The sequence below is a fragment of the Nannospalax galili genome, unplaced genomic scaffold (genome assembly GCF_000622305.1).
Source record: "Nannospalax galili isolate Female #2095 unplaced genomic scaffold, S.galili_v1.0 scaffold189, whole genome shotgun sequence".
NCBI lineage: Eukaryota > Metazoa > Chordata > Mammalia > Rodentia > Spalacidae > Nannospalax > Nannospalax galili.
In genome coordinates, this window is record NW_008360331.1 from 9,327,788 (window position 1) to 9,354,042 (window position 26,255).

Sequence of the window (26,255 nt, forward strand, 5' to 3'; positions counted from 1 at the left end):
TTGCTGCAGATGGAAGGGGTGTTCAATCCTTTAGGGCCCTTCTAAAATTCCTTGTGTCCATATTGTTCTGACAGGAAGTTTGAGCATTGTTGAGAAGCATGAGTTTTCCTCTAATAAGAAGCCAGCATTGGTGAGATTATGAGCAGTGACCTCAAGAACTTGAAGACAACTTCCTCACGCATCCTTCAGTAGCTCCGACTACTTAAGCTGTTTGCTTATTGCTTAGTCTTGTGAGGGAAACAAATTAAGAGAGTTTAGGGAAAAAAATCAAAAGAAACAGTTTGGATAATTGAGTTCTCTTTTGACCAAATTCCTGGAGTATGAAATATGTAACTAACAAGGAACATTTATATATCATACTATAATGAGATAGGTATGTCTCATATGTTTATATATCATAAGTAATAAGTAACATTTTAATTTGCTGTAGAAATATAGTTCTATAGCTTTATAATTATATTTGAAAGAATGAACCTGCTATACTAGATGAATTATTCCTGAAAGTCATTTGGACTAACTTTAGCTCTAGGGTGCCCTCATTCTGAAGTGAGTTTTTTGAAGTAATTTTTAAGTTAGGCCTTAAAACCACAAAATTATCAAAAACCCTGTGAGACCCATGGCAAGTGCTATCAGAAAAGCTGCTTATGTAACTTCATAAGGATTCTGTTCGTTCTCGTTCCATCCTAAAAGTCTCAGAGCATGAGTGCAGAGGAAGCTGCCAAAGGCAGCCCCATGTCTGAGAGAAGGGATCAAAGGGATGCTGGCAACAGCCCCGCTATCACAAAGACCTCCAGTCTTGTAAGATCAAAGTCTTGGTATAAAGAACATGGCTTCCTATTTATTTCTGCCTCAGCCTACCCCCCTCCCCACACAAAAGTGCTAAGAGGAGGTGATTTGAACTGTTTATACAACTTTAGATCTCAGATCTCAGTGACTACACAGTGCATAAATACTATGGAAATGTCACGGGTACGGTTGCTTCTCTGCTCTCCCTGCAGGCCCCCTATGGAAGACTCTCAGACTCTACTGACCCCTGTAGTGAGCTGTGGGCCTCCAGGAGCCCTGTTGACCCGCCCGGTCATCCTCACTCTGCATCACTGTGCGGACCCCAATACTGAGGACTGGAAAATCCAACTCAAGAACCAGGCAGCTCAGGGACAGTGGGAGGTGAGTATCTGTGGGAGAAAAAGAACCCATGCTCAGCACAGGAGCAACCGGGAGGCCTGTGTCTCTATAGCAAAACATGAGTGGGATTTTAGCTCATACTCAAAATGAGAGACAGATGACCAATTCCTGCTTGCTACTTTATATTCTGAAAGAGAGGTACAAGGAAAAAGATGTTCAAATGTTATTTAACTCATGGAAAAAGGATACTCAGAATTCCCCTCGGAGTATAAGCACTACATGTAAGGAAGGGATGGATGAATGGATGGAAAAGAAGGAAGGAAGGGAGGGATGGAAGGAGGGATGGACGGAGGGAGGGACGAGGGGAAGGAAACATTCTTAAATTTACATGTATTGCACCTCAGTCAGAAAATCTTAAGCAATTACTTATAGGCAAGTCCTTAGGATATAAGTTTTGTTAACTTGACCTGCAAGAACAGAAAGAATGGACTCCAAAACTGCCCTAGAATGAGGGAAGCCTGGCCTCTTGTCCCTTTGTGACTTACCATCATAATTTTTAAAGGACAGTACTTTAAGTGGGTTCTGTTCCTTAATTCAGAACTCTTCACTTATCATCTAGAAATATGGCTATCAAATACTATGCAAATGATAATATAAATGTATATTTATATACATTTTGCATATGCAAATCATTAAATTATAATATGATTACCTATGGTATTTTTAGGGAAAAAAATGTAAAGCTATACATGAAAATTTAATTTTTTTTAATTGAAAGCGCTTTAGGAAAACAGAGTTTGCAGAGAAGTAGGGTGTCCTAGGATTAAATGGATCTTCGCTGTGAACATTGGCTACTCTTGGCCATGTGAGGGGATTACTCTTATCAGGGCTCCTGAAATCCAGGATGGAGTTTAGTGGTACCCTTTAAGTAGAATCTTTAAATAGACTTAAGCCTAATTTTACTTTTACTGAGCTTCCTACTAATAAAAAGTACCTTAAGCCCTACCTTAAGTATTTGCAAAAATTCTCTGCTGAATACCTTTTCCATTTCTGGGGCTGAGTAATAGTAACAGCGACAGAGTAATGAAGTCTAGCATCTAGGCAAGTACAAGGGACAAGCCTCATGCAGACACTTGCAGAGCAAGACTGGACTATGGCCCCTATGGCTCATTAGGTCCTGCTGAAGACAGCAGCCCCTCCCACATGTCCTGGGAGGTGGAATAAACTTGGAGGTACTGGTTGCTTTCACCTTGACATTGTGAGCTTCCCTTAGGTTCAGTTGAAAATATGCTTTCATTGATGCTGTTAAAATACAGCTCATTATAATTTAGATGATGTCATAGACCTAACTAATAGGCTGTCACTTGAAGTGGCTACTTCTTTCATATTTTTCCCCAGGCCTGGACACTAAATTTATCATGAAACGTTTATTCATTTGGGGGGTGACTGAGCATTCACCATGAGCCACACCCACTGGGGTGGAGTAGGAAGCAATGTAGAAATGGTTCCTGCCCTGTGGAAGTAAAATGCCCTAATTCAGAGATGAAATCATGCTCATGCATGTGTTTCATTTCTCACACATGAAATTATCTTTTAAACCTGAATTAGTTAAAAGTTGGGAGGCTTTATATAAAAACAGAATGTGTCCTTTTCTGAGGGAATTCATAGCTCTTGCTGGCTGTAGGCCTGCCATCCTCATAGCCGAGCCCAATGGGCATCTGAGAATCTACCCAGCCATGTGCTCTACTTTACCAGTCTCCACCGCTCATCAGCTTTGGTCCTGCCTCTTGCCCCAGGAGACATTTAGAATGCTGACCCTTGGCCATTGAAATAGATCTAAATGTGGTGGAATTAGTAACTCCATTTTTTTAAATCACTTCCTTTTATTCTTTTTCATCAGTAAATGTTTTTAAGACTAAAAGAGTAAACTGTTCATTGGATCATATGAAATGAGAACAAGGATAAGGCAGTGTATAGTTGTCATAGCTTGGCTTACAGAGGCTCTGAGTATTGAGATTATCTAGGAAGTATCTTCAGAGAAGCCACTGTTCTATGAGTTTTGAAAGAGTGAGGAGAATATTATATAGTGTCTTCATTTCTCTGACTCTCTTCATCATGAATTTTTAGGGAAAGGCTGTGATGCCACTGCAATACATTATACCTTGAAATTAAAGAAAATATTGAAAACTTAAAACACCCAATTCTTGGAAGCAGTATTAAGCTCAGGGATACTGAAGTGAAAGGGATAGTTCAGAATTGTCTTTGGATTTTCACATAGATTCTAGGACATCTATGCAAAGAACCACATCAGTATGTAGACAGCGAGAAAGCGAGTTGATGCTGGAGAATAGAAAACATGTATCACACAGCTTGAGAAGGATGAGTCAGAACTCAGGAGAGAGCCGGTGCTCTTTGCACCATAATCCATAGTGGTTGGCACATGACCTTGGTGGCTTAATAATTGTTACTTCCCTCTAACATCCAGGATGTGGTGGTGGTCGGGGAAGAAAACTTCACGACCCCCTGCTACATTCAGTTGGATACGGAGGCCTGCCACATCCTCACTGAGAATCTCAGCACCTACACCTTGGTTGGTCAGGCCACCACCAAAGCCGCTGCAAAGCGCCTGAAACTGGCCATCTTCGGGCCCCTCTGCTGCTCCTCCCTGGAGTACAGCATCCGAGTCTACTGCCTTGATGACACACAGGATGCTCTGAAGGTAAGTGTCTCCCCCAACCCACCTTCGTCACCCTCACCTGGAAGTCAAGATTTGGAATAGTCGTGTACACCTGGAAGTGGCTCTGGGCAGGTGTGTGAACACATGCATATGGTCCCGAAGGAAGCAGTTTTACAAATAGATACATCTCAGAGTCCATGCTGATAGAAGCACTATTTCCTTTGTGCTGATTCCTCCCAAGGGCTACTTTTGTTTACCTTCCTTGGTTTTTTTTTTTTTTAATGAAAAATGTAGAAGAATTTGGCAGTGAAACTCGTGGATGGTGAATAATCTGCTTCCATGTTTATCTCAGCTGCGTTCTTCCTATAAAAGAAATTGGCGTAATTGCTCACACTGTATGTTCCTCTTGTGAGCTCCTTCATTTATATGCTTTCCCATTCTTTTTACGAGGGCTGTGAGGGAGAGGGTTAGCATTTGACAACAGGCTGCTGCTTTGCAGAATAAATGAGCTTAATTCCTGGTGCGATTATTGCCATTCGTTTTATCCCATTTGAAGCTTTAAGGGATATAAGTGTCTTTGAAGAAGTTATGATCTAGACGGAGAAATAAAAGAAGTATGCCAGGGATGAGGAGATAAGCCAGGATATGATGGATGCTGCAGCTGAGATGCAAAGTTCTCTGAGAGTTCGGGAAGGGAAGGAACATAGTATTCTGGGGAAATCTGAAAAAAAAAAAAGGTTAACATGTGAGACTGGTCATAAAGGAAGCTAGGGTTTTAAGTATCATTAATGGAGAAAAATGTTCAATATGACTAAAAGGAAGGAAAAGAAGTGAACATGACCAACAACTCCATGCAGATGTCTTATCCAGGTACCCGAGGATGATAGGTTCCTCAGCTAGGCTGGACCTGTGCTGTCAGAGAGAGTTTATAGAGACAAGAAAGGTTTAAATAAAAGCAAGATATGAGTGGACCTATACATTAAAATCACCATTCTGACTTCAATAGACAGTCACGTTGATAGATTGTGGCAGACATGGGATGATACGAGAGAAAGGAGAGGAAGGAAAGAGATGCACAAGGTTCTGGCAATTAGTACAGTGACTTACAGTCAAGTAGGTGAAGTAGAAGAACAAACTTTTGCCTCTGACAATAGCAAAGTCTAGGGCAGGTAGCTTTATGGATTTGGTCAGTTCAAGCTATCACAACAGAGTACCATATACCAGGTCACTTAAATGAAGGCATTTATGCCTCATAGTTCTGAGGGCTAGAAGCCCACGGTGAAGGTGACAGCAGGATTGGGCTCTAGTAATGACCTCCTCCAAGTTTAAACACCTAGCCCTTTTCAATATTCTCACAGGACAGAGCGATAGCTAGAGAGCCACATGGAGTTTCTTTTACAAAGACATTTATCTAATTCATGAGAACCCTACCTTCATGGTCAAATCGCCTTCCAAAGATCTGACCTTTTCAAACTGCCATACTGAAGTTTAGTATTATAAACTATGAATTTTGGATGACATAAGCAGTCAATCTATAATAGTGTTTTTTTTTTCTTGTGGACTACTGAGTTTACAGGTATAAATCAGACATTCGAAGATACCCAAGGGACCATTAGAAATATGAGTATGGCTTTGTCCCTGTTGACTAGTCTCCCTTCCTCTCCCTCCTCTAACCCTTCCTCACTTCCTGTATCCATTCTTCCACTATCTGCTCCTATGAGGATAATTTCTTCAACATCCACATACAACTGAAGTTATGAAGCAGTTTTCCATTCTTTGACATCATCATATGCCCAAAATGTATATAATTATTATTAGTTAAAGGCAATAGTTTTTAAATAGTATGTTTTTAAAAGATTTATTTTTATGTGTGTGTGCATGCATGTGTGTGTGTGTGTGTGTGTGTGTGTGTGTGTGCCTGAGTGTTTGTATATGTAGCACATGTGCAGTGCCCTGGAGGCTCAAAGATCCCCTGGAACTGCAATAATAAACAGCTGTGAGCTACCTGATATGGGTGCTAGGAACTGAACCTAGGTCCTCTGCAAGAACAGCAAGTACTTTTAACTGCTGGGCCCTCTGTCCAGCCCCTAAATAGTATATAATTTTTAAACAAGCATATGTGACTTTCTGATCTGAGAGCAGATCCTAAGATAGAGATTTGGAAATCATATCATGTTAATATTTGTCATCCAAGGTGATCAGGAAAAATATTCAATGAGAACAGAGATAAATAAAATAATAAATATAATCAAGTGCTTCTATATATCAGACAAAATTCTACGTTTTAAAACATCCAGTCTTCACAATAACCCGTAAGATGTAATTTTCCCTACTTGACAGATGTACAATCCAAGGTAAAGAAAGTTTGAGTGGCCCTGGGTCCAACAGCTACAGAGTAGCAAAAACAGGGCCTGTGTATGGGCAGCTAGCTACAGTTGGCCTGTCAAGCTGTCTTGAACTGAAGAGCCAGACGGGAACCAAGGAGAGGCTACCATGTCATAGGAGCTGGAAGACCAACCAGACAAAGGAAAGCAAGCAGCCAGAGGGAAAAAATGAGAGTGAAAAAAGTCAAGGAAGCCAAGGGAAGAAAACTTTCTGACTCTCGGGATATTTCTTTCTGCACTTTCTGTCCAAAGAATGGTTCTGGGTCATGAAAACTGAGGGTTGCAGGTTAAGACTCAAGAGATGGTAAGGGGCATGTGGAGAAGGGAACATTCGTTTTCAAGCATGCATTCCTCATGGTAGACATGGCCAGCATGGTCTCCCGGGAGAGGAAAAGACTAAGTTGATCACTGCACAGATCTTAATCATAGAGCTTGTCGGATTTTCTGATGTGGAACTTAATGACAGGAACACAGCTTGATGTAAGGCTTCAGGTTGTTTCTTTTATATTCCTTGCCAATGTAACTTTTCTAAGGAACTGTCAGAATACAAATCATGCTAAACTTCAATTCTTAGGAAAAACTGTATTTGTAGGAGAGCCATGGGGTCTGATTAAAGTGGATGTTTTGAATGGTTCCATGAGAAAAGAAAACCATGGCAAGATACATTCTGTCGAAGACATTCATAGCATCTGAAGTGTGGAATACATATAATTTATATTCAGGAATTCTTTTTAAGATATCTTATTTTTGTTTTCTGTGTATGAGTGTGTTACATGTATGTAAGTGCACCCATGATGTGCAGTGCCTATGGAGGTTAGAAGAGGGCATCAGATCCCTTAGAACTGGAGTTGACAGTTTTTAGCTGCCATGTGTGTACTGGCAATTGAACCCAGGTCCTCTGCAAGAGCATTCAGTGCTCTTAACCACTGAGCCATCTCTCCAGCCCCATATTCATGAAGTCTTGACCTGTCTTCCCAACAGACACACAAAACTGTTTTCAAAATGTAATATTTTATGAGAACATTTTTGACTATGTTGATTACAGAAACTGGGATGGAAATGGTCAACATGGAGAAGAACAGTAGATTGCTTTCAGTAGTGAACACAGCCTAAGAGCACTTTGATTGTGCTCAGTGTTCTTCTAGACAGACATTTATAAATTCTCAGCCTCTGGGGATCCAGCACTTAGCCTGAAAGAAGTGTGAATAATGGATGAGGCATCCTCGCACCTCTTGGCCTTTTAATAATGCAGGAATACCAAAATCTTAGTAATAAGTAAACTGCCCAACACACAGAAGAGACAATTAGTTCAGTCCTGTCTGCTCTATCTCACTCACACTCAAATTGGAATCTGGGGGCTGATCAGTTCAAAAAGGACCTTCAGTACCAAATTCTGCCTTCTTGGTACCCTGTCTGATGATGCTCACTGCTAGTCTCCTGTCTCCTTGCTCTTCTTGCAGTCTTTACCTACTTCATATCAACCTCCCAAATGCCTCCTCCTCTCTTTGACTACTCCTGTCTCAAGCCCTTCCTGAGTCAACAGTTTTTTACTATGGTACATGTAGAAATGAGTTGGTGAGCTTTGGGAAAGAATTTCTCCAAGGTCATTCTCAAAAGGCTCTGATTTAACTAAGCTAGGCATCGGAAGTATATCTTAATGCTTCCTGGGTATTGTGCAATCAGTTATTCTAACATGTTCACGTATCTTTTGGGAGATTTTGATTCCACTAAGGACAAAATTTCCTGAATCCTCAAATCATACTATCCCCAATCCCTTACTTGCTCACATCATCTATCACTGGACAGTCTAGTTGGCCTTTCATCCCTCCCAGGGCCAGCAGTAAAGCTCCATCTTCTAACTCACCACAAGGCCGAGAGGAAAAGCTCTTCTCATTCCCATACTCCATTGCAATGCTGGGTCACCTCTCCACTTCATGGGCTGGATCTTCCTTATGTTCTTCATTACCCACTGCAGTTCTTTAAGTGCAGACCACTGCTCTTACCTACTCGAGCAGGACCTGCCTTGGAGGTCTTTCTCTCAACCTGTCTTACTCCAATCATTCACTCAGTGTCATCACCAGAATTATCTTTCTAGACATAATTTGATGGCCTCATATCCATCCATATTATTCATCTACCCATGTAGATGTGTCCAAGTTTTAGTCTCAGCAACCACTGCTCCTGAGTCAATATTGCCAGTCTGAGCAAGCTTCTGAGTGTAATGAGCACAAGCATATGAGTTTCCACTTCTGTCACAGTGAAACTGCCACTTGCCCTTAGGAGAAGCTCCCTCAGCCTTCCCTGGTTTCTTGATCCAGAAACCCTCCTCTGTCTTTATCTATATCCACAGAGAACTCACCCCCATCCCAAATACCTTCTTATATTAAATTGTAACAGTCTTAATAATTTCCATCGCTACTAATGCCCCCAAATTAACAAGGACTCTACTTTTAGTTCAGGCTGCTATATTTGTATGAGAAAAAAAATCATACATTTCCAAGTAGGTCCATTACAATCTCAAGATTGCAAATATCATCAGTGCCTCCCCTCCTCCTCCATCAGCCTTTCACTGATCTCTTCATGACTCATATTTCACACAGCTGTTGTTCCATTTCCCCAAAGCTTCTGATCCCATCACAGCCTGCTTCATGCCTAGAACTGACCTGTCCTCTCAGTAATGCTTCCCCAACTCCATCATTTACACTCCATGTATTTGACTACAACCTCTTATTATTAAATGTGGACTATGAGAGGAAAGAGCTGATTCTTTTTTTGTGCTTTATCTGACCCCTTACCAAGAACACTGCAGCTTAACAAGTGATACCAAGAGTTGGGTTTCCCAGGACTTGGTACTTTCTTAAAGTTACAGTTGGGTGTGGGGAAGCTTTCGGAGTTATGGAAAAACAGAAACCTGAGACTAGGTAAGAGTTAGAGAGTCGGGGGTGCTCAATATGACAGGACATAGCTATCTAGTCTTTGAGAGCTAATAGAAAAAAGATTGTGGCCTGAATATAACAAGACTCTTAATGATCACTTTTCATCAAATATGGCTGTATTAAAAGCATATTTTTAAATCCTCTTATACTATCAAATGTATGGATGGAGAGGAAAGGAACCATCCTCTCAGCCAGTCTCAAGCAATCCCAATGTATTCTTTCATCTTGCTGCCTACCTCTTTAAGCTTGACAGCTTTGTAACAAGTTTTCTGAATTTTGTTAAGCCCTGCAGCTAAAAAAGTGGTCACCTGAAACATAAAAGCCACAGTTAGCAATTTGTAAGTACTGATGTAGAATCAGAATGCCATCAGTGACTGCTGGGGTAAAAGTCAAGGCCAGTGGGAGGCAACAGGAGTCTTTTATATACTTTTCAGGAGGGTTTCTTCCTGTGCACACACTTGAAGGACCAGTGGGAGCAAAGCTCAGGTTGAATTCACACAGAGATAAAGATGCTAAGAACTATGCAAATAGTTTGAATCAAGTCAAATAGAAGGTCAGTGAAGTGGAAGGGCGATGAGGGTTCAAGGGTCTCTTTTTCTCTCTTCATCCTTGGATGATTAAAGTAATAAATATTTTTTTCTTTTCATTATTTGCAAAGACTTAAATCCTAGTTAAATAGATCAGAAATTAACAGAGAATGAGATTATATTTGGAATACATTTAAAAACACCCAGAGAGAAAAATACATCTATGTAGAAATAAGTCATTTCTACCCCACTATCTGAGACTTTCCTTTCATAATAAAGGGACTATATAAATGCTGAAAGTTTCATGTGCTATGCAGTTTGTGCTGCATTTTTGACAGATGCATTTGTGTTCCAAACCAAATAATGTACATTTACCACAATCTGGTTTTCTCTATAGAGTACCTGGGCTCAGGAAAATCTCTCCCTTGGATTAATCCATTTTTTACAAACTTTAATTTAGGCTCCCAGAAAGTACAATAACTCTGTAGGAGAGAGATGTAAAAAGAAAAGAGTGAAAGAAACTCTGAAAAGCAGAGAAAAATAAGTGGGTTGGATGAAGCCCAGTTGCCAGTGGTGTGCTATTCTCCTGGGCCTTGCTTGCTAGGCAGCTCGTTAAAGGGGGGGGGGAGTGGTTTCATTTTCATCTTTGACACCTGTCACTTCCCCCATCAGTGTCCTTCTGCTTCCTTGTGGCCAGACGCAAATGGCCTCAACTCTAGCCTAACTTGTGAATTGGAATTTCAGAATACTGGTTTCTGAAACTAAAATCATGTGATACATACATACAATACATATATTAGTTAACCGAGAAAAATGTGCCAAAGGTTCCTAATGACTTTCTCTACCTCCAGGACCCCTTGAAGTTTCAAGAACAAAGTTATTAAATCTAGCACAAAATAGGGACTAGAGCCCATTAGTCATCCCTGCATGGCTTTTGGAAGATGATAGCTCAACAAGATATTACGTTTAATTGTGCTCTTACTGCAGGGCAGGTATCTAGTTTGGTGACAGTCTAGTTGTTCAGATTTTGCCACAGGGATCTTTTTTGGCCTCTAAAAATTTACATAAGTTTCATCTTCTCATGAGGCTTGGCCTTAACCCTAGCCTATATGTAGGAATTACCTACTATGTTGAATTTACATTTTAGGGGTATGGACAGGGAGAAAAGTTGTGATAGGCAGAATAATGCTTCCCAAGATACCTACACATTGATATTCAGAACATGTGAATATGCTATCTTCCACATCGAGAGACTTTGAAGGTATAATTATATTCCCCTTGACTGGGTAGGTATATTACAACTGTTCTCCAAAACAGAGAACTTTTCCCAGCTGTAGTCAGAAGACTTATAACCATGAAAGGAAGATGAGACAGATCCTTCTCTGCTGAATTTGAAGACAGAGGAAGGGAACTGTAAGGAATGGAAAGTGAGAAGCTTCAGGAAGATGGGAAAAGAAAAATAGCTGATGCCTCACCCTCAGCCTCCATAAGGAAGGCTAGCCTCTGTACCTTGACTGCAGAAACAAGGCCTGGGTTTTGGCTGTTGACCTATAGAACTTTAAGACAGTAGGTTTGTGTTGTCATGTGTTTGTGGTAATTGCTTATGAAAAATGCATACAAAATTTCAATAATAACACTCAAAAGAGTGAGAAGAGATGCAAGATGACCTCATAAGTCCTAGAGCAATCTAAAAAGTCCTGTTCCACAATATTATGGGAGAGCTCATGTTTTCCTTAGATGTATGCCCAAGGGAGACAAGTGTCATGGCCGTTCTCCTGAGTAAGGCTCCTTGGCACTTCACTTTGAAAGCATCACAAACTTCTTTGACCTGGCAGGCTGAGAGTGGCAGCTCAACCCAAGCATCTGTGGCAGCAGCAGCTGTGGGAACAGCAGGCAGAGCCCTGCAAATGAAGGGACTTGGTGGGGGTTGTTTGTACATGGTCACTGGCGTCCAGCCTTGGTATTATTAGGGACGAAGGGAGGCAGACAGACGCAGGGGGAGGGCAGAGCACCCCAGTGTGAACACAGGAAAGGAAAGTAGCAGCATAGAGTGACATTGACCCGAGAAGATGGAAGAGGCCGGCTGGCAGTCACCTGTTCCCCATTGCCCAGCTCAGCAGCCCAAGGCCTGAAGGCCAGAGGTGCAGACACAGCAGGCACCAGGTTGAGAGCTGCCTGCTAAAAAACTGGCAGGAAACAGGAGAAAAGGACGGCCGCTCTTTTTGGCCTCTGCTTTGGTAGAGTGCAGACACACAGCTGTGACAGAGACAGTGACAACCCCTACAGCAGCAAAGAGAGAAACTTCTCATCCCCAAATGACCAGGGCAGGCTTTTACACAGCATTAAAGAATGAATAGGAACAGGGCAAGTTGTACTAAATCTGACAGCAGATGTGATTCCTTTACAAACTAGTCAGCACAATCATTGAGGGTTGGTCTGAGACTTAATATGTGTCGTGTGCTGAACATCTGCTGGGTCGATGATATCTTGTCTTGGAGAGCTGTTAAGGTGGGATCTGGGGCAGGCAGCAGTTACTCAGTACTGGGGTCAGCACCATGGATAGAGCACAGGGACCCTTCCTCAAGTCAGGACAAGTAAAAAGAGCTGGTGGGCCATGCACCTCCTCCCTGGCTCTTACAATCTTTTCACAGTCTTACAGGGTCCTGTGATTTTGTTCATATGAAGTTACAGCAATGGTGTCAACATGCACAAGACCCATGCAAACCCAAGAGGACAAAACCCAGCATAGAAGTGGGGAAATAGGCAGCAGGCCCCAACCTTAGCCAAAGAACTATTAGCAGTTGATTAAGGCTAAGTGAGAGAGTTGACATTTTTTAAAGGAGAGACTGTAGATAGACTGACTAGACCCCAGAGGATGGACTTGTACTGAGGGACATTTGGGTGCACTAACTTGACTCAATAGGCCTTAACATATATATGGCATAATACATGAAAACCAGTGGGCTAGGGGACTACACAGGGTGCAGATGGGGGATATAAAGACGATTAAGATGTTTTATGTGAAACGTAAAAAAATATTCAATAAAAATATAACTTAAGAAATCTGAAAGGTAAGGCTGGCTGCTACTGCCTTCCTGACTTCTGGGATCATTGACTTCCCCACAGTAGCTCCTACCTGTTCATGAGCCTGGTGTGGATCCCCAGATCTCTGGGAGCCATAAATGTGACCAATTCATGTTTATATTTCTATTAAATAGTGTCCATGGATTTTTTTTTTATCCAAAAACAATACTAGTAGGAGTGAAATGAGACAAATCAAAACAACGTGGTCGTTTCACTTCCTTCCTGCCTTCTCGTCAATGATCAATGGGCTACATGAGGCTGAAGTTTAATGGTTTGTTTCACCCTTTCTCTGACTGATAGAGCTTCTAATAAGAAAAATAACAATGATAGAAAAGTATTTAGGGTGGGTGTAGAACAAAAGGAACGGCAGTTAAAGTATACCCACAGGATAACTTACCCTTGGGAACAGAAAACTAAAACAGATGCCTCCAAGGACAAAGGCGGTATGCTGTGGAGCAGTGGTGTGAGAGCAGGCAATTTCTTGTGCAGAGGCACAATGGGTGAGTGGAGGAGGAGAAGAAACAGGGGCTTATGTGGGGCTGGAGAGAGAAATCCAACAGAGATGCAGGTGGGCTGAGGGCAAGCACCGGCAGAGGGCTTGAGAAATACAGGGCTTGCACCTCTCCTTGCTTACACTTTGGCCTGGCCTCTGTTCTTAAAGAAATTTCTTGAGTGTCTATCTGTACATCTGCTACTCTGTTATCTGGGATCTGCCAAGAAGCCAGAGTTGTGAGACTGTCCCTTGAGAGAGGTTTGTCCATGTTTAGAGTGACCAAAAGGAGAATAGATAGCAGGAAGAACAGGGGAGACAGACCTCACATGGCTTGACAGTCATGAATAGTTGTAAATTCTGGGGATAGAGAAAGAACATAGGAGTCATGGGCTGCCAGGTGTACCCAAACCTGTCTTCCTCTGCCCGGCCCAATGCAAACAGATCCTGCTGTCTAGGAACCTAGGAGAGGTCTGGGCACAGGCCAGAGCCGCTCCATTTATTCAGAGGCCTTTAAAAGAGCTTGGATTTATTGTGCCTCTTAAGTGGCCCAAGCTAATGGCTCGGCATGGAAAATGCCTTGATGTAACTGGTTATTGTGCAAGCTGCTTGTTCTACAGTGGAATCCCTTGTTGCTGCCTTTGGAGCAATCCCTCACAGGCTTCTGGAATCAATTCAGCCCTCACTCAGGCTTGTGCTCAAAGTAGACACTGCATCAGGGAACTGCTCTGAATCCAGGCTGATACTACACTAGGGTTTATGTGTGTGTGGGCCTGTGTGTTGCCTTGGAAGGATGGGCCAGAGACTCTCTGTTAGTCACCCTTGAGTCACTCTTCAGTATTTTTTAAGGGAAAGCAAGAGGCAGAGACCATAGGAAGGTTTATCTAGGGCTAGGGCCTTGGAGTTGAGCCTTCCCCCACTAGGAATGACAACCTATGCAAAGGAAGGTGACCTTTATATGTCTGAGTACAAACAGCCTAGATGATCCAGATTTTTATGTTGATATTTCTTTCCAAGGTCATGATATTTTTCTTTACCCTTCCTAAATCTTTTGACCTTAAATATATTTGGTTCTTTTTCTCCATTAAAGTATGTGAGATATCCTAAGCATTGTGATCCAGAAATAATTTGGCATGGCATGATTTTAAAGTAAAGTTCACTGCAGCCTGGCTACAGATCTGCATGGTGGCCTCTACACCATGCAGACCAGAAGCTGGGGGAGGGATGACAGTTTACTCACCTTTGTATTTCCTGATATGAGCTACACATCTCATTGATGTCGAGTGGCTCTTCCCAGGAAGCCAGGAGATTAAAACATTGAACTGTAAAGTCATGTTCCATGGAGGTATACTCCATTATAAATTTTTTGTCCTTGTGTAACTGCTTCTTATAAACATTAACCAAGATGATTTCATGCAGGAGTCCAGATAATAGAAGTTTCTGAAGTAAAAGTTACAGCATATTTTAAAGTGAAAATGGTCATACATAGCTCAGCTTAGAACGGTGAACACTAACACTATGGAACACAAGCCTGCTTAGCCTGTTGTATGAGCTGACCCACTGAAAACTTACAAATAGCATCTGCTGAGTGTGACAAGTCATCTTAGACTCATATGTGGATTTACATGATTTTTGTTTCCAAGGAGTTCTTTCCTTTATTAACTGAAATATCTTTCACATATGTTGGAATATCTTTAGGGCTTTGGTTCTTGTCTTCTCTGGTATTTTATGAATTTTTTAAAAGTTGAACCTCAGGAAAAAAAAAAGTATGTTAAATTTAAGTTGACTATATTCAGTTTTTCCTACTGAATCATTCACTCCTGGCCTGATTTCTCCCTCAGATTCTGGTGTGAAGACAGCAGCTTGCTGTTCATATACTGAGTTCATATACCCCAGGCCCACTGACTCATTGGGCCAACAAAAGAGAATACTTCTGCAGTTATCTTAGCACGTGACTTTATTTTTTATAATGTGACATATTTATATATGGATGTAGTAATATGGTTATAACTTATAAGGAAATCATCAAAAAGTGCATAATCAGTTTTGGACTGGTACAATATGCAAGCTAATTTTTTGACTGGTAGTAATACACAAGAAACACACAAGAGGGAAACCATGGCCTTCTGTCTTAGCATGGAGGCATTCTGATGGTTCACTTATCTTTCCCCAGGGTTTATGTCCAGTTGAGAAGAAAGTCAGGTTTCTCCCATTCTGAGCAGCAGCTCTGTGGACCTCCTGGTAAATGGAGAGACAGTGAGCAAACCAGATGAAGAGTGTTTACTTTCTGGCCCCACTACTGTTAATGTGCTGTGCTTGGTTCTTTCTCTCCGAAAAGGGCTTTCCAGATTTTTCCAGACACTCCTCGTTAGGGAGAACTCTAGTATGACTTCCGAAGTTACGGCTAAAGAAGGCAAATGTCCAGCCTTAATTCTTAGACTGACTCCTACCCAGACATTGCATTTAAAATGTCACATTAGATGTCTTGACTTCAAGGTCATGGCTAATAGGCAGCTAATATTTTGTTAGGTGGTTGGTCCATCCTGCCAAGAAAACTGATAATGATAAGGTGCTATCCTCTGGTATTCTATAGTGATTGTAGGGATGAGGTGTACATTCTACGTTTTTGGATACAATTACCTCCCCGAGTACAATGCATCTTCTTTTAGACATCCCAGGGAGATAATTTGGATGTAATGAAGATCTATAGTAATCAGATAATTGCTATCGATTGCTCTTTAGATGTCTTGATGAGGTAATTAGGGCATACTGGAAAGAAGCTAGAACTGATTGATTGGCATGACTGTAATCTCAAAGATTTCTAATTATGTTTCTTTTCTTCTAATGGCTTATAAACAAACATCATTTTAGCTTTAGAATTTGTCAGGTGCCAGGTTCACTGGGAACGTCAGCCTTCTCTATTATGCTAACTAGGCACCAAACATGATCAACGTAAGCTCATTATGTGTTCCTGCTGAAGCAGAAGCAACTGCAATTAACCCTCAGTTTTCTTAGCCTTCCACAGGGCCAGAGAATTCTTGTCAGGGAGTGGGGTGTACATGGCCAGGGAAGATATTCTCAGAGGGCTGTGTGTGATTGTGAACTGGCTGTATCTGTAAGTTCTACTGGGGACCCTGGGGGCCTGCTGAAGCAAGCACAGCAGCATCAGGGTATAGTGACACAGCATGTGTGTCAGGGTTCCTGTCTGACTGCACATCTCCTGTCACAAGTCATAGCTACTCATCCCCAGCCATGGACGAGAGCGGGTCAATACTATCAGACAGCTGGACTGCACACTTCTCCATGTCAGGGAAGCTCTTACCTCCTGTGTTCCATTAGCTACTAATTAGAGGATTCCCCATCTGAAACCGTGTCTCCCATTATTCGGGTATTTATACCTCATAGGACTTCCCAGCAGTTTCTGTTGCTCACAATAGTGGCCTGATACAATGATGATGGTAGCTGGGAACTGAACATTTTAAGGAACTGTTTGACTGCAATCCATGATGGTGGGAGCTAAGTGGTGACTGGGTGCTGAGGGTATGAGTGGGCATTCATTCACCAAATGTAAAGCAGATGCTTTCTTGGTATTTAGCAATTTGGGTCCAGTGCTGGAACTTTCCCATTGTGGTCCCTCTGTACTTGGCTCTTTTGTTGTTCCCCAGTACATGCAGATGGCATTCTGAATGAACACTTGTGTTCTTAAATTCCCTCTTATTTATTGAAATATCACTGAAGAAAATTATATTTTGCTTTATTTTTATAAATGCCATTATTATCCTGGATTCCCATTTTTCCCAAAAGGTCATAAATCACATGCATTTTTGTCATTAAAACTTTTGTAGCCTGAGAGGAACAAAGCACAGGGGGATGGTTTATTTTGTGTGTTGATAACTTAGAGTGTGCTGCTGTTTGGATAATTGCAGCTGTAGTTGGAAATGCTTCATTAACTCCCATTAACCAGCTTGAGAAATGGAAGTGAATATAGACTTTGTCTTCCTGTTATATCTTTATACTGTAAGTAAATGATGGAGCAAGTTTTCATCAGCTACAATTCTTGAGAAGTGAGGCAAATTGTTTTAAGTTTAATCTGAGTAACTTTTCATATTTGTTGTTTAAAACTCTAATTTTGAAGATTTCTCAGTACTAATATGAATAGTATAAGAACATATTCTAGGCTGAGGAAATAGCTCAGATGGCCTTACACCCCAAGAACTTAAGTAAAAGAAAAGATGGGCATGTACTACATGCTTATAATCCCAATAATGGAAAGGCAGATTTGGGTTGATCTCTGTGGCTTCTTGGTCAGCCAGTCTACTCTATTTGGAACATTCCAGCTCCATGAGAGACTCTGACTCAAGGAAAACAAAGTTGGACAGAACCTGAGGAGTATCACCCAAGGTTGTCTTCTGATCTACTCTCTCTCTCTCTCTCTCTCTCTCTCTCTCTCTCTCTCTCTCTCTCAATTTAATATTATTCTGGCCATGGTGGCACATGCCTTTAATCCCAGCACTCAGGAGGCAGAGGCAGGCAGATCTCTGTGAGTTCAAGGCCAGCCTAGTCTACATAGTGAGTTCCAGGCCAGTTGGGGCTACAGGGAGATTGTTTCTCCAAAAGACCAAAAATTTTAAAAATCTAGAATCTTTTAGTAACTGTGAATTGGTTATTGCATTATTTTTTTGTCATTCCATTCCTATGTATAATCAAACCACAGAGATTGGACCAAATGTCTAAAACATTCAAAAAATGATTGATTGGTTGGTTGGTTTTGTCAGCTCTAACATATGAACCTATCTTCTAATTATCTGTTCCCTTTCTTCAATATTCATTGATGATATATTTTATTATTGGTTTACCTATATTTCTACCATCTCTTTCATTTTATTGACGTCCCCCCAGTTCTGGGTATCAGTCTTCTGTACTTACCAGCTGCAAGACAAGCTACTGAGTTTACTCCCCAGCAATGTGCTATGAATTGCACAGGTAGCTTGTCAGGTGAGCCTAGGCCCATGCAAGATGATTGGGGGTCTCAGACCCACAGACTGTGGGGGTCATGGCATTACCCAAGTTCAAGAGTCAGGGAAGAAACTTATTACTGGATGTGGAGGCTGTCAGAAATCGGGTAGATGCATCAATAACGTGCCTTGGTTTTTGATGTGTCCTTGTAGGAAGTTCTACAACTTGAGCGGCAGATGGGAGGCCAGCTCCTGGAAGAACCCAAGGCTCTTCATTTCAAAGGCAGCATCCACAACCTGCGCCTCTCGATTCATGACATTGCCCATTCCCTCTGGAAGAGTAAATTGCTGGCGAAGTATCAGGTGAGGCTACTGAGTAGCACCAACTGCTTAGAAACAGGTTCAAGAAAGATTAAGATTTTGCAGCTATAAGAAATCTCCTTCCTTGGACTTGTTCCCATGCCAATACTTACTTCTCCAAAAGAGTTTGGGTCAGGGTTTTTTTGGAAGATTCCCAATAGGCATACTTAAAAGATTGCTTTTAAAAATATTCTCTTTAAAATGAACTGTATTATCATATTATTTTCATTAAATAAGATATTTTTATTTCTTTCACTCAGTTAATTTTCAATGTAAATGTTCATTGAATTAACAGGAACAGCCTCAAATGCATTCAGAGGAGAAAACAGGATGTTGTTACTCTATCTGACATGCACTGGGCTCCCTAGTGTCCTGCTAGCACAGCACCCTAACATCAGAAACTTGGGAGGAACCAGAATTCAGAAACCAAAATGACACACAAAAGTAAAACTTTATGAGGAATCTATTGACTACAAGGCATTAATGTTCTGTCCCTAGGCTCTTTATATTCACATATAGAGATGGGCAGGTCACCTGGCGGTATCACCTCCCCCATCTATCAGTACTCCTGTACTCAGTAGACTAAGGGTTCTGATGGACCAACCTCATCTTGCCCAGGAGATGAGACCTCACTAAAGAAACCTCTAGTTCCTGCCCACACAAAGCCCAGCTCTGCTGATGATCAGGAGGCTGTCTCCTCTTCAAAGGAACATTCCAGACAGACAGAAAGGAAGGCTTTTCAGCTGCACGCTACCTTTCATGTGAGAGACCTACACCTAAGTATGCAAACCTTCCTGTTTATTAGCAGTCATGAGCATTGTTGAGAGTCGCCCTTCCTAGGTCAGCATTGAACCCTGCTTTTGATTCTCTCATGGTCTCTCTTTCTTTGCTTGCTTTCTGCTGCCTCTATTATTATCACTGTGAAACAGATCTTCCCTTTTGTAAACAATTTCCTTTGTATCCTAATGGGAAATGCTATTTATTTATTTTTAAATTTTTATTGAATTTTTGTGTATTTCATACAGAACATCATCATCTTTATATCCCCTTCGCCACTGGCCTCCTCCCATAGCCTCCCCCACTGGAATTCATATATTCTGTCATTTGTGTTAAGGCCTATCATGTCAAGTTAGTGACCCCAGATGTCCGTCAGTGCAAGTTCATCCACTGAGGTCTTGTCAACCTATCTAGAGTCCCTCCCTTTAAGATGATCAGCTTTTCCTCCCCCAGCAGTAATCAGCTGCCAATAATTCTTCGACTAAGATTGGGGCCTGCTGTTCATTTCCTCAGTTCTGTTCTGGGTTTTTGTTTGCTTAAGTTTGCATGGGTCTTGTGCATGCTGACATCATTGCTGTAAGTTCATATGAACAAAGTCCCAGGAAACTGTAGGACTCACTTCCGAATGGTCATGCACCACCTCCCTGGCTCTTACACAATTGTCCCTGTGCCCTGGGTGGGTAGATTTTAATATAGGAGTCCTGTCCTTTCCAAGGACCCACACTCTGTATACTCATATTCTCTACATTTTGACCATTTGTGACCTTTTGTGTTTCTGGCCCTCTGCTGCATAGGGAAGTGCTATTTAAAAAACTGTGATAGAGGCTGGAGAGATGGCTGTCAATGGCTCAGCAGTTAAGAGCACTGTCTGCTCTTGCAGAGGATGAGTTAGGTTCCCACCACCCACAAAGTGGCCACAAACCATCTGTAACTCCAGTTCCAGGGAATCCAAAGCTCTCTTCTGACCTCTACAGGCATTGCAAGACACAGTAGGAGACATTACATATATGCAGGCAATATGCATAAAATAAAAATAAATAAGAATGATGATATGATGTCAGTTCAGGCTACTACCCCATCTAAATCTTCTCCCTCCCACCAGACACCCACTGAGCCTGGCAGGTACTTGGATTACATGTTATTCTGCATTACTTTTTTGCAAATGATGAGCTGAATGGCAAGGCTGAGTATCTTACCTTAAGTTATTAAGTAGTCATGAGGAGGGTACGGTCACTTACTACCAGAACCTCAGTCTTTAACCACTGTACCCTCCCATCAAGAGTCTAGGAAAGGCTCTGTTACAAAACAAGTATCTACTAGCGGCTTGGTGCTTTTTAGGCCAAGGATTTTTTTGTGGCAACTGATCTCCAAGTGCAGCAAGATTTCGCTGCCCATGCCCTGGGTGGAGGGAGGGGAGAGGCATGAAAGGATAAGGAGTCAGTGCATCACCCTGTGGCTTGCTTTGCTCTTCTCCAGAATGTCACACCAGGGATTCCTTTTAATGAGCAATGATGGTGTGTGTAGGATTTATTTGGGAACTTTCTAAGCTTTATAAAAAAATAATTTACAATGAATTTTTTGTTGTTTTTTTATTTTTTTTTAAATGAGAGACAGGTGGACTGGTTAAGTGTGTGGATCCTTAGAGGCAGACAGTCCCTGGGTTCCAGCCGCAGCTGTTCCACTTACACACTCTGTGACGTTGGGTATTAGTCAACCTCTCTGGGCTTTTGTTTTCTTATGTGAAGAAAGGTCAGGTCTACGTCACACAGGGCTGTTATGAGATAAGATGAACACTGTTAGGCAACAGTGTCTGGTAGGTACTTACAACATCAGTCCCTTGTTTGTGGTTAACACCTTTATGTCCTTCAGGAAATTCCATTTTACCATATCTGGAGTGGCTCACAAAGAAACCTCCACTGCACCTTCACTCTGGAAAGACTCAGCCTCAGCACAGTGGAGCTGGTTTGCAAACTCTGTGTGCGGCAGGTGGAAGGGGAAGGGCAGATCTTCCAGCTCAACTGCACCGTGTCAGAGGTGAGAATGACCCTGGGGGCAGGCAACAACTTCTGTCAGTGTAAGCCACATGGATGTCCTCCCAAGATAGCTCTATGTTCCCATGTATTTAATTAATACGGGAGAAGTACATACTTTAAAAAATTTAATACAGAATTGTTTTTCAAAAACAAGTTTTCTTGTGCCACTTATTTAGAATTATAATCTGATTTATTAAAAAAGAGATCTAGCCGGGCATGGTGGCGCATGCCTTTATCCCAGCACTGGGGAGGCAGAGGCAGTCAGCTCTCTGTGAGTTCAAGGCCAGCCTGCTCTACATAGTGAGTTCCAGGACAGCTGGGGCTACAGGGAGACCCTTTCTCAAAAAGACCCTAAAAATAAAAGAGATCTGAGCTAAGTGTAGTGGTGCATGTCTTTAATCCCAGCACTTCAGAGACAGAGGCCAGCCTGGTCCACATAGTGAGCACCAGGCCAGACAGGGCTACAGGGAGACCCTGTCTTTAAAATTAAATTAAATTAAAGAGAGATCTGGGAGCAGGACATTGTTTGCATTCTGCAATCTCCAGCGTGCAGGAGGCTTGCTACAAATTCAGAGCCAGCTTAGCCTACATGGTGAGTTGCAGGCTAGCCAGGGCTACATAGGGAGACCCTATTTTAAAGTCATATAAAAATGGGATCTGAACTTCAAATGCAAGGCTTTAGCAGCATGCACGTGCCACTTTTCCCCGAGGATGATACTGCATCCTTCCTCTTCCCCACCTTTCCCAGTGACCTCTGTAACTTTGTCTTAGTCATGGGCTACTGAGTTGGGGGTGCCTGTACCCCCACTTTTCCCCATGTTGAAAGGAAAAATTCTCAGTCTCTTTTCTTTCTCTTGATTGATTCTCCAATTATCAAAGGAGAGGTCCTTTATCCAAGGGAGGGGGAGATAGTCCAGGAACAGAAGAAAATCCACACCCCTCCCATAGTGCTTACTTTTGCCTTTCTTTGCTATGATTTTCACACCCTCTGTTGGGCAATTTATACATTCATATTACAGCACTAACAATGGTGTCTGTTATTTAAAATCTCTCTATGAGGGAAGAGGAGGTACCCATGACCTTAACTGTTCCCTTGGATGCAGAGGCTATGGTTTGAAAAACGTAACCCTTCATGCTGGAGGAACAAAGGAGGAAGAATGAGGCAAATGGTCAGAAAGCTGCTCCTCCTGGCTCTTGGAGCTCAGCTCCATGCTGCTGGCTGAGCCACAAAGCCCAGCAAAACTACAGCCGGCCAGTGTATGATTTAAAATACTACTTTATTGCTGCCTTGTACATAGTGATGACTGAAATGTCAGTCTGTTCAGCCTGTCTTGCTCCACACGTCCTATTTAAAGATGATCTTCTTTAGCAAAGGGGGTGGGGGGAGCATGTGAGCTCTACGAAGCTCCAATCTTCTTTCCCACAGCCTGTGAGGTGCGGTCATCATCTCCTCCTGTAGTTTCATGAGACTTTTGACTCATAAACAACTTTAGTCACAGACCCCAGTGACATTCATAAGGAATGATCTCGGTGTCAGGGTGTCATGGCAACCGCCAGGCCTTTGGATGTGCAGCCCTATCTCCCAGGCACACAGTACCACCCCTGCTGGCTCCAGAGGGTGTTTTCACTTTCCAAGCCCAGCAGGTCTGCAAAGTTCAATAACCACCCAGCTCCAGTGACAACAAAGGCTGTGGAATTTTGGAGGGGGGCGAGGAGTCTAGCCCTTTGATGCATGCTTTCTGTTCAGCATGAACATTTGCTGTGCGCTGAAAAAGGTGGATCAGATGTAGCCACAAAGAAAAGAGAGACGCTCAGCATTCTCCCCCACCAGGGCTGCCAGCTCCTCACACAGAAAGGGCAGCTCTGCAAAGTGTGATCACAATTTAAGGACTTCTTTCTGGTGCCAACACAGAGGAAAGATTGCTTTTGCAACTTGGCAGCCAGCTCAGAGGCCAGCTCTGCAGTCACGAGTGAGGCATTTACCCACGTGCGACAGACAAGCATATGTAACTAAAGAAGGGAGAAGTGGCCAGGGTGGAGATGACTTTGGGGATTAGAGGTGCACTTTGCTGTCTGTACTTCTGGATCACTGAGTCCCACCATTGTGGTTAGCATTGGAATACAGGTTGGATTTGAGATGGAGGGAGTAAGGATCTGGTACTGATGCTAGAGTAACATGAGGGTCTGTGCTGATGAACAGTGGACTCTGGGGACTCATGAGACCTACCTCCTCTTCACCACCTGTGAGAAATGGTCCAGTATAGTGTTACTGACAAGCCATAACAAACAGAGAAACTGCTTCATTTGTGGCTGCTTTCTTGTAAGTCTGCCCTTCCATCACAGGGCAAGGTGGCAGGTGGCTGGGTTCCAGTTCCAATGTCATATCTCCTAAGAATGAGCTGTCTTGTCAGAAATATGCTGGCTTCCCCTACCAGCCAAGGGTACTTGGCAGCAGTTATCTATAAAGTCACACATCCCTGGATGTTCCAGCTGTGGGAGAACATGTTGTCCACCAAGGCTACACATAGTGCCATACCGTGTTTTTTCCAGATCCATCACTTGTTCTCCTATGGCCCCTTTTCTAGACAGTTTTTAAAAGTTCCTAACCACACAGAGAGGAGGTTCAAGAAGGAAAATGCCTGGAAACCTAATAATACTGGTAGGAATGAATGCCAAGATACGTGATGATAAAGTCTCTTCAGATAGGGATGGGGAATAAAAGTGGTGTTGTCATCAGTGCAAAAACAATTCAGAGAAGGAAAAAAAACACTTTTAATGTTTTTAGACTTCGATTTGGTTTAACTATAAGCAAAGACCCATCACAGTAAATTCCCAAGTAAACAGTTCAGTGGAAATACAATTATCTGTGTTAAACTTCATTCCCTTATGCTTAATTTGCATATATCTTAGGGCTGTCATGAACATTAGATGAGTGAATGCTCTTTTATAATCATAGTCACCCTTCTAGTTATTGGGTTCTTCAGTAAACTCTTACCACTCTAATCTATGGGATCTACCAGCAGCCTAAGCTTCATGTTCCCTCTCTTACAAAATTTAAAAATAAATCCCAATTTCTTCATAAATATGATGTAAATATAAGGGGTCGAAGGCCATCCTAGACCATAGGTGAGAATCTTCACCCACCTCAAAATAAAAGTTTGGGCTGGGGATGCCGTGCAATAGGATAGAGCTCACGTACAGCATGTACAAGACCTAGAATGTGTGAGTTCACCCAGAGCAGATGTTTGGTTAATGCTGAAAAATCATATGTTTAACTAAGGAAATCATAACATCAAAGGCAGATGGTACCGATATCATAAACGATTATCGTAATAAGCATCCTGTGAGAGCAGTTTCTGCTTTCACCTGGAAGTAAGGGAAAAAGTAATGGCAGCTGAACTTTAAACATAAGTGTATTTACCCTACTACCTTCAAGGCCACTTACTGCCTGTCATCTGATAAGAAAGAGAAGAGATTTGGTCACACAGAGCTTGTTTAATCTACACAGAAAAACATAGGCGGAGTAGTCAGGTTGGATCTCAGGATGGTAACATCCACAAAAAAGGTGATGGCTCCTTACTCAACATGAAAAGGGGAATGAGTTGAGTGTAGGAGACCTTGCTGATAGCCAGGCCTGTTGCAAACTTGCCTTTGCTTTCAGAATTTACCAACAAGAAGAATCATACACTCTGTCATATTTAGTTGAAGAAAGCTCAACATAGTACTCTGAGGGGAGAGTTCTTTCAGGAATGGGCTTCATCACTTCCCCATCTTAGCAGAAAATAGTCATTCCATTTCAACAAGCAGTAATTGCTTAGCTTATGTGTACATGGGTCAGTGCTGGGTAGTATGGGGGTCTGTGAATACAAATACTCAGCCTGACAAGAAATTTAAGAAATCAAAGAAAGTCCCAGTTCATTCAGTCACCCGGGGTTGAGCGTGAAGAGTGGGGAACTGTGCTTGTGCTCTAACAGGCCTCCAGGTGGGGTGTGTTTGCTCAGAGAGGCCTCAGGGCACATGCCCCTTGGGCCAGGTACTGAGGCATCTGTTTCAAGTATTAAAGGAAATTTAATTAAGGAAATTAAAGGAAGGGGCAGATGAGCTGATAGATCACCACTCATTGAAATGGCAGTACGAAGAGGAAGTAGGGCCATCTGAGGAGACTGAGTCAGGTCAAGTCACAGCAAGAAGCAGCCTGAAAAAAGGTTCGGGTCAGACTGTGAAGTGTGGGAGGCTCTGCCCTTCTGAATCAATCACTTCTGGGGCCTCAAACCAACCCTTCAGGCTGGTGCTGCACATATCCCTCACTGCTTAACTAAGACTAGAGACTAAACATTAAAGAACTAACACCAATTTGTTTCAAACAAATCCACAGGTTTAAAGAGAGGGTACTCTTTCAAATTCATTCTATAACAGCAACATTACCTTTGAACAAAACCAAAGACACAGAAAACTGTAGACAGATATCTATGATCAAATAGACACAAAGTATCTCAGCAAAATTCTAGTCAATAGAATACAGTAGCATAACTAAAATATGATCCTTTAGGATCAAGTAGGTTTCAATCCAGGGTTCAAAGGATGGTTTAATACATGCAAACTAAACATCATGTATCATATCAATAGAAGGAAGACTATTAATCACATGATTAATAGATAAAGGAAAGGCATATAATGAAATGCAACAACTTTACAGGTTAAAATCCTTGTACAGATTAGATATGGAAGGAGCACACCTGAGCATAAAAAATTACATATGTAGCTGGGCATGGTGGCGCACGCCTTTAATCCCAGCACTCAGGAGACAGAGGCAGGTGGATCTCTGTGAGTTCAAGGTCAGCCCGGTCTATGTAGTGAGTTCCAGGACAGCTGGGGCTACAGTGAGACCCTGTCTCAAAAAGCAAAAA

The 26,255-nt window shown here is 42.2% G+C and overlaps 1 protein-coding gene across 5 annotated transcripts in view; it reads left to right on the top strand.

Moving 5' to 3' along the window:
• Positions 1–26,255, top strand: part of Unc5c (unc-5 netrin receptor C) — a 397,832-nt gene that overhangs the window by 359,669 nt on the left and 11,908 nt on the right. For all 5 annotated transcript variants that reach the window (XM_029560222.1, XM_029560224.1, XM_017796389.2 and 2 more), the window contains 4 exons: positions 999–1,167; positions 3,611–3,844; positions 18,392–18,541; positions 21,185–21,349. In XM_029560222.1, the coding sequence (XP_029416082.1) occupies positions 999–1,167; positions 3,611–3,844; positions 18,392–18,541; positions 21,185–21,349 (718 nt within the window). The remainder of the gene's footprint in view (positions 1–998; positions 1,168–3,610; positions 3,845–18,391; positions 18,542–21,184; positions 21,350–26,255) is intronic.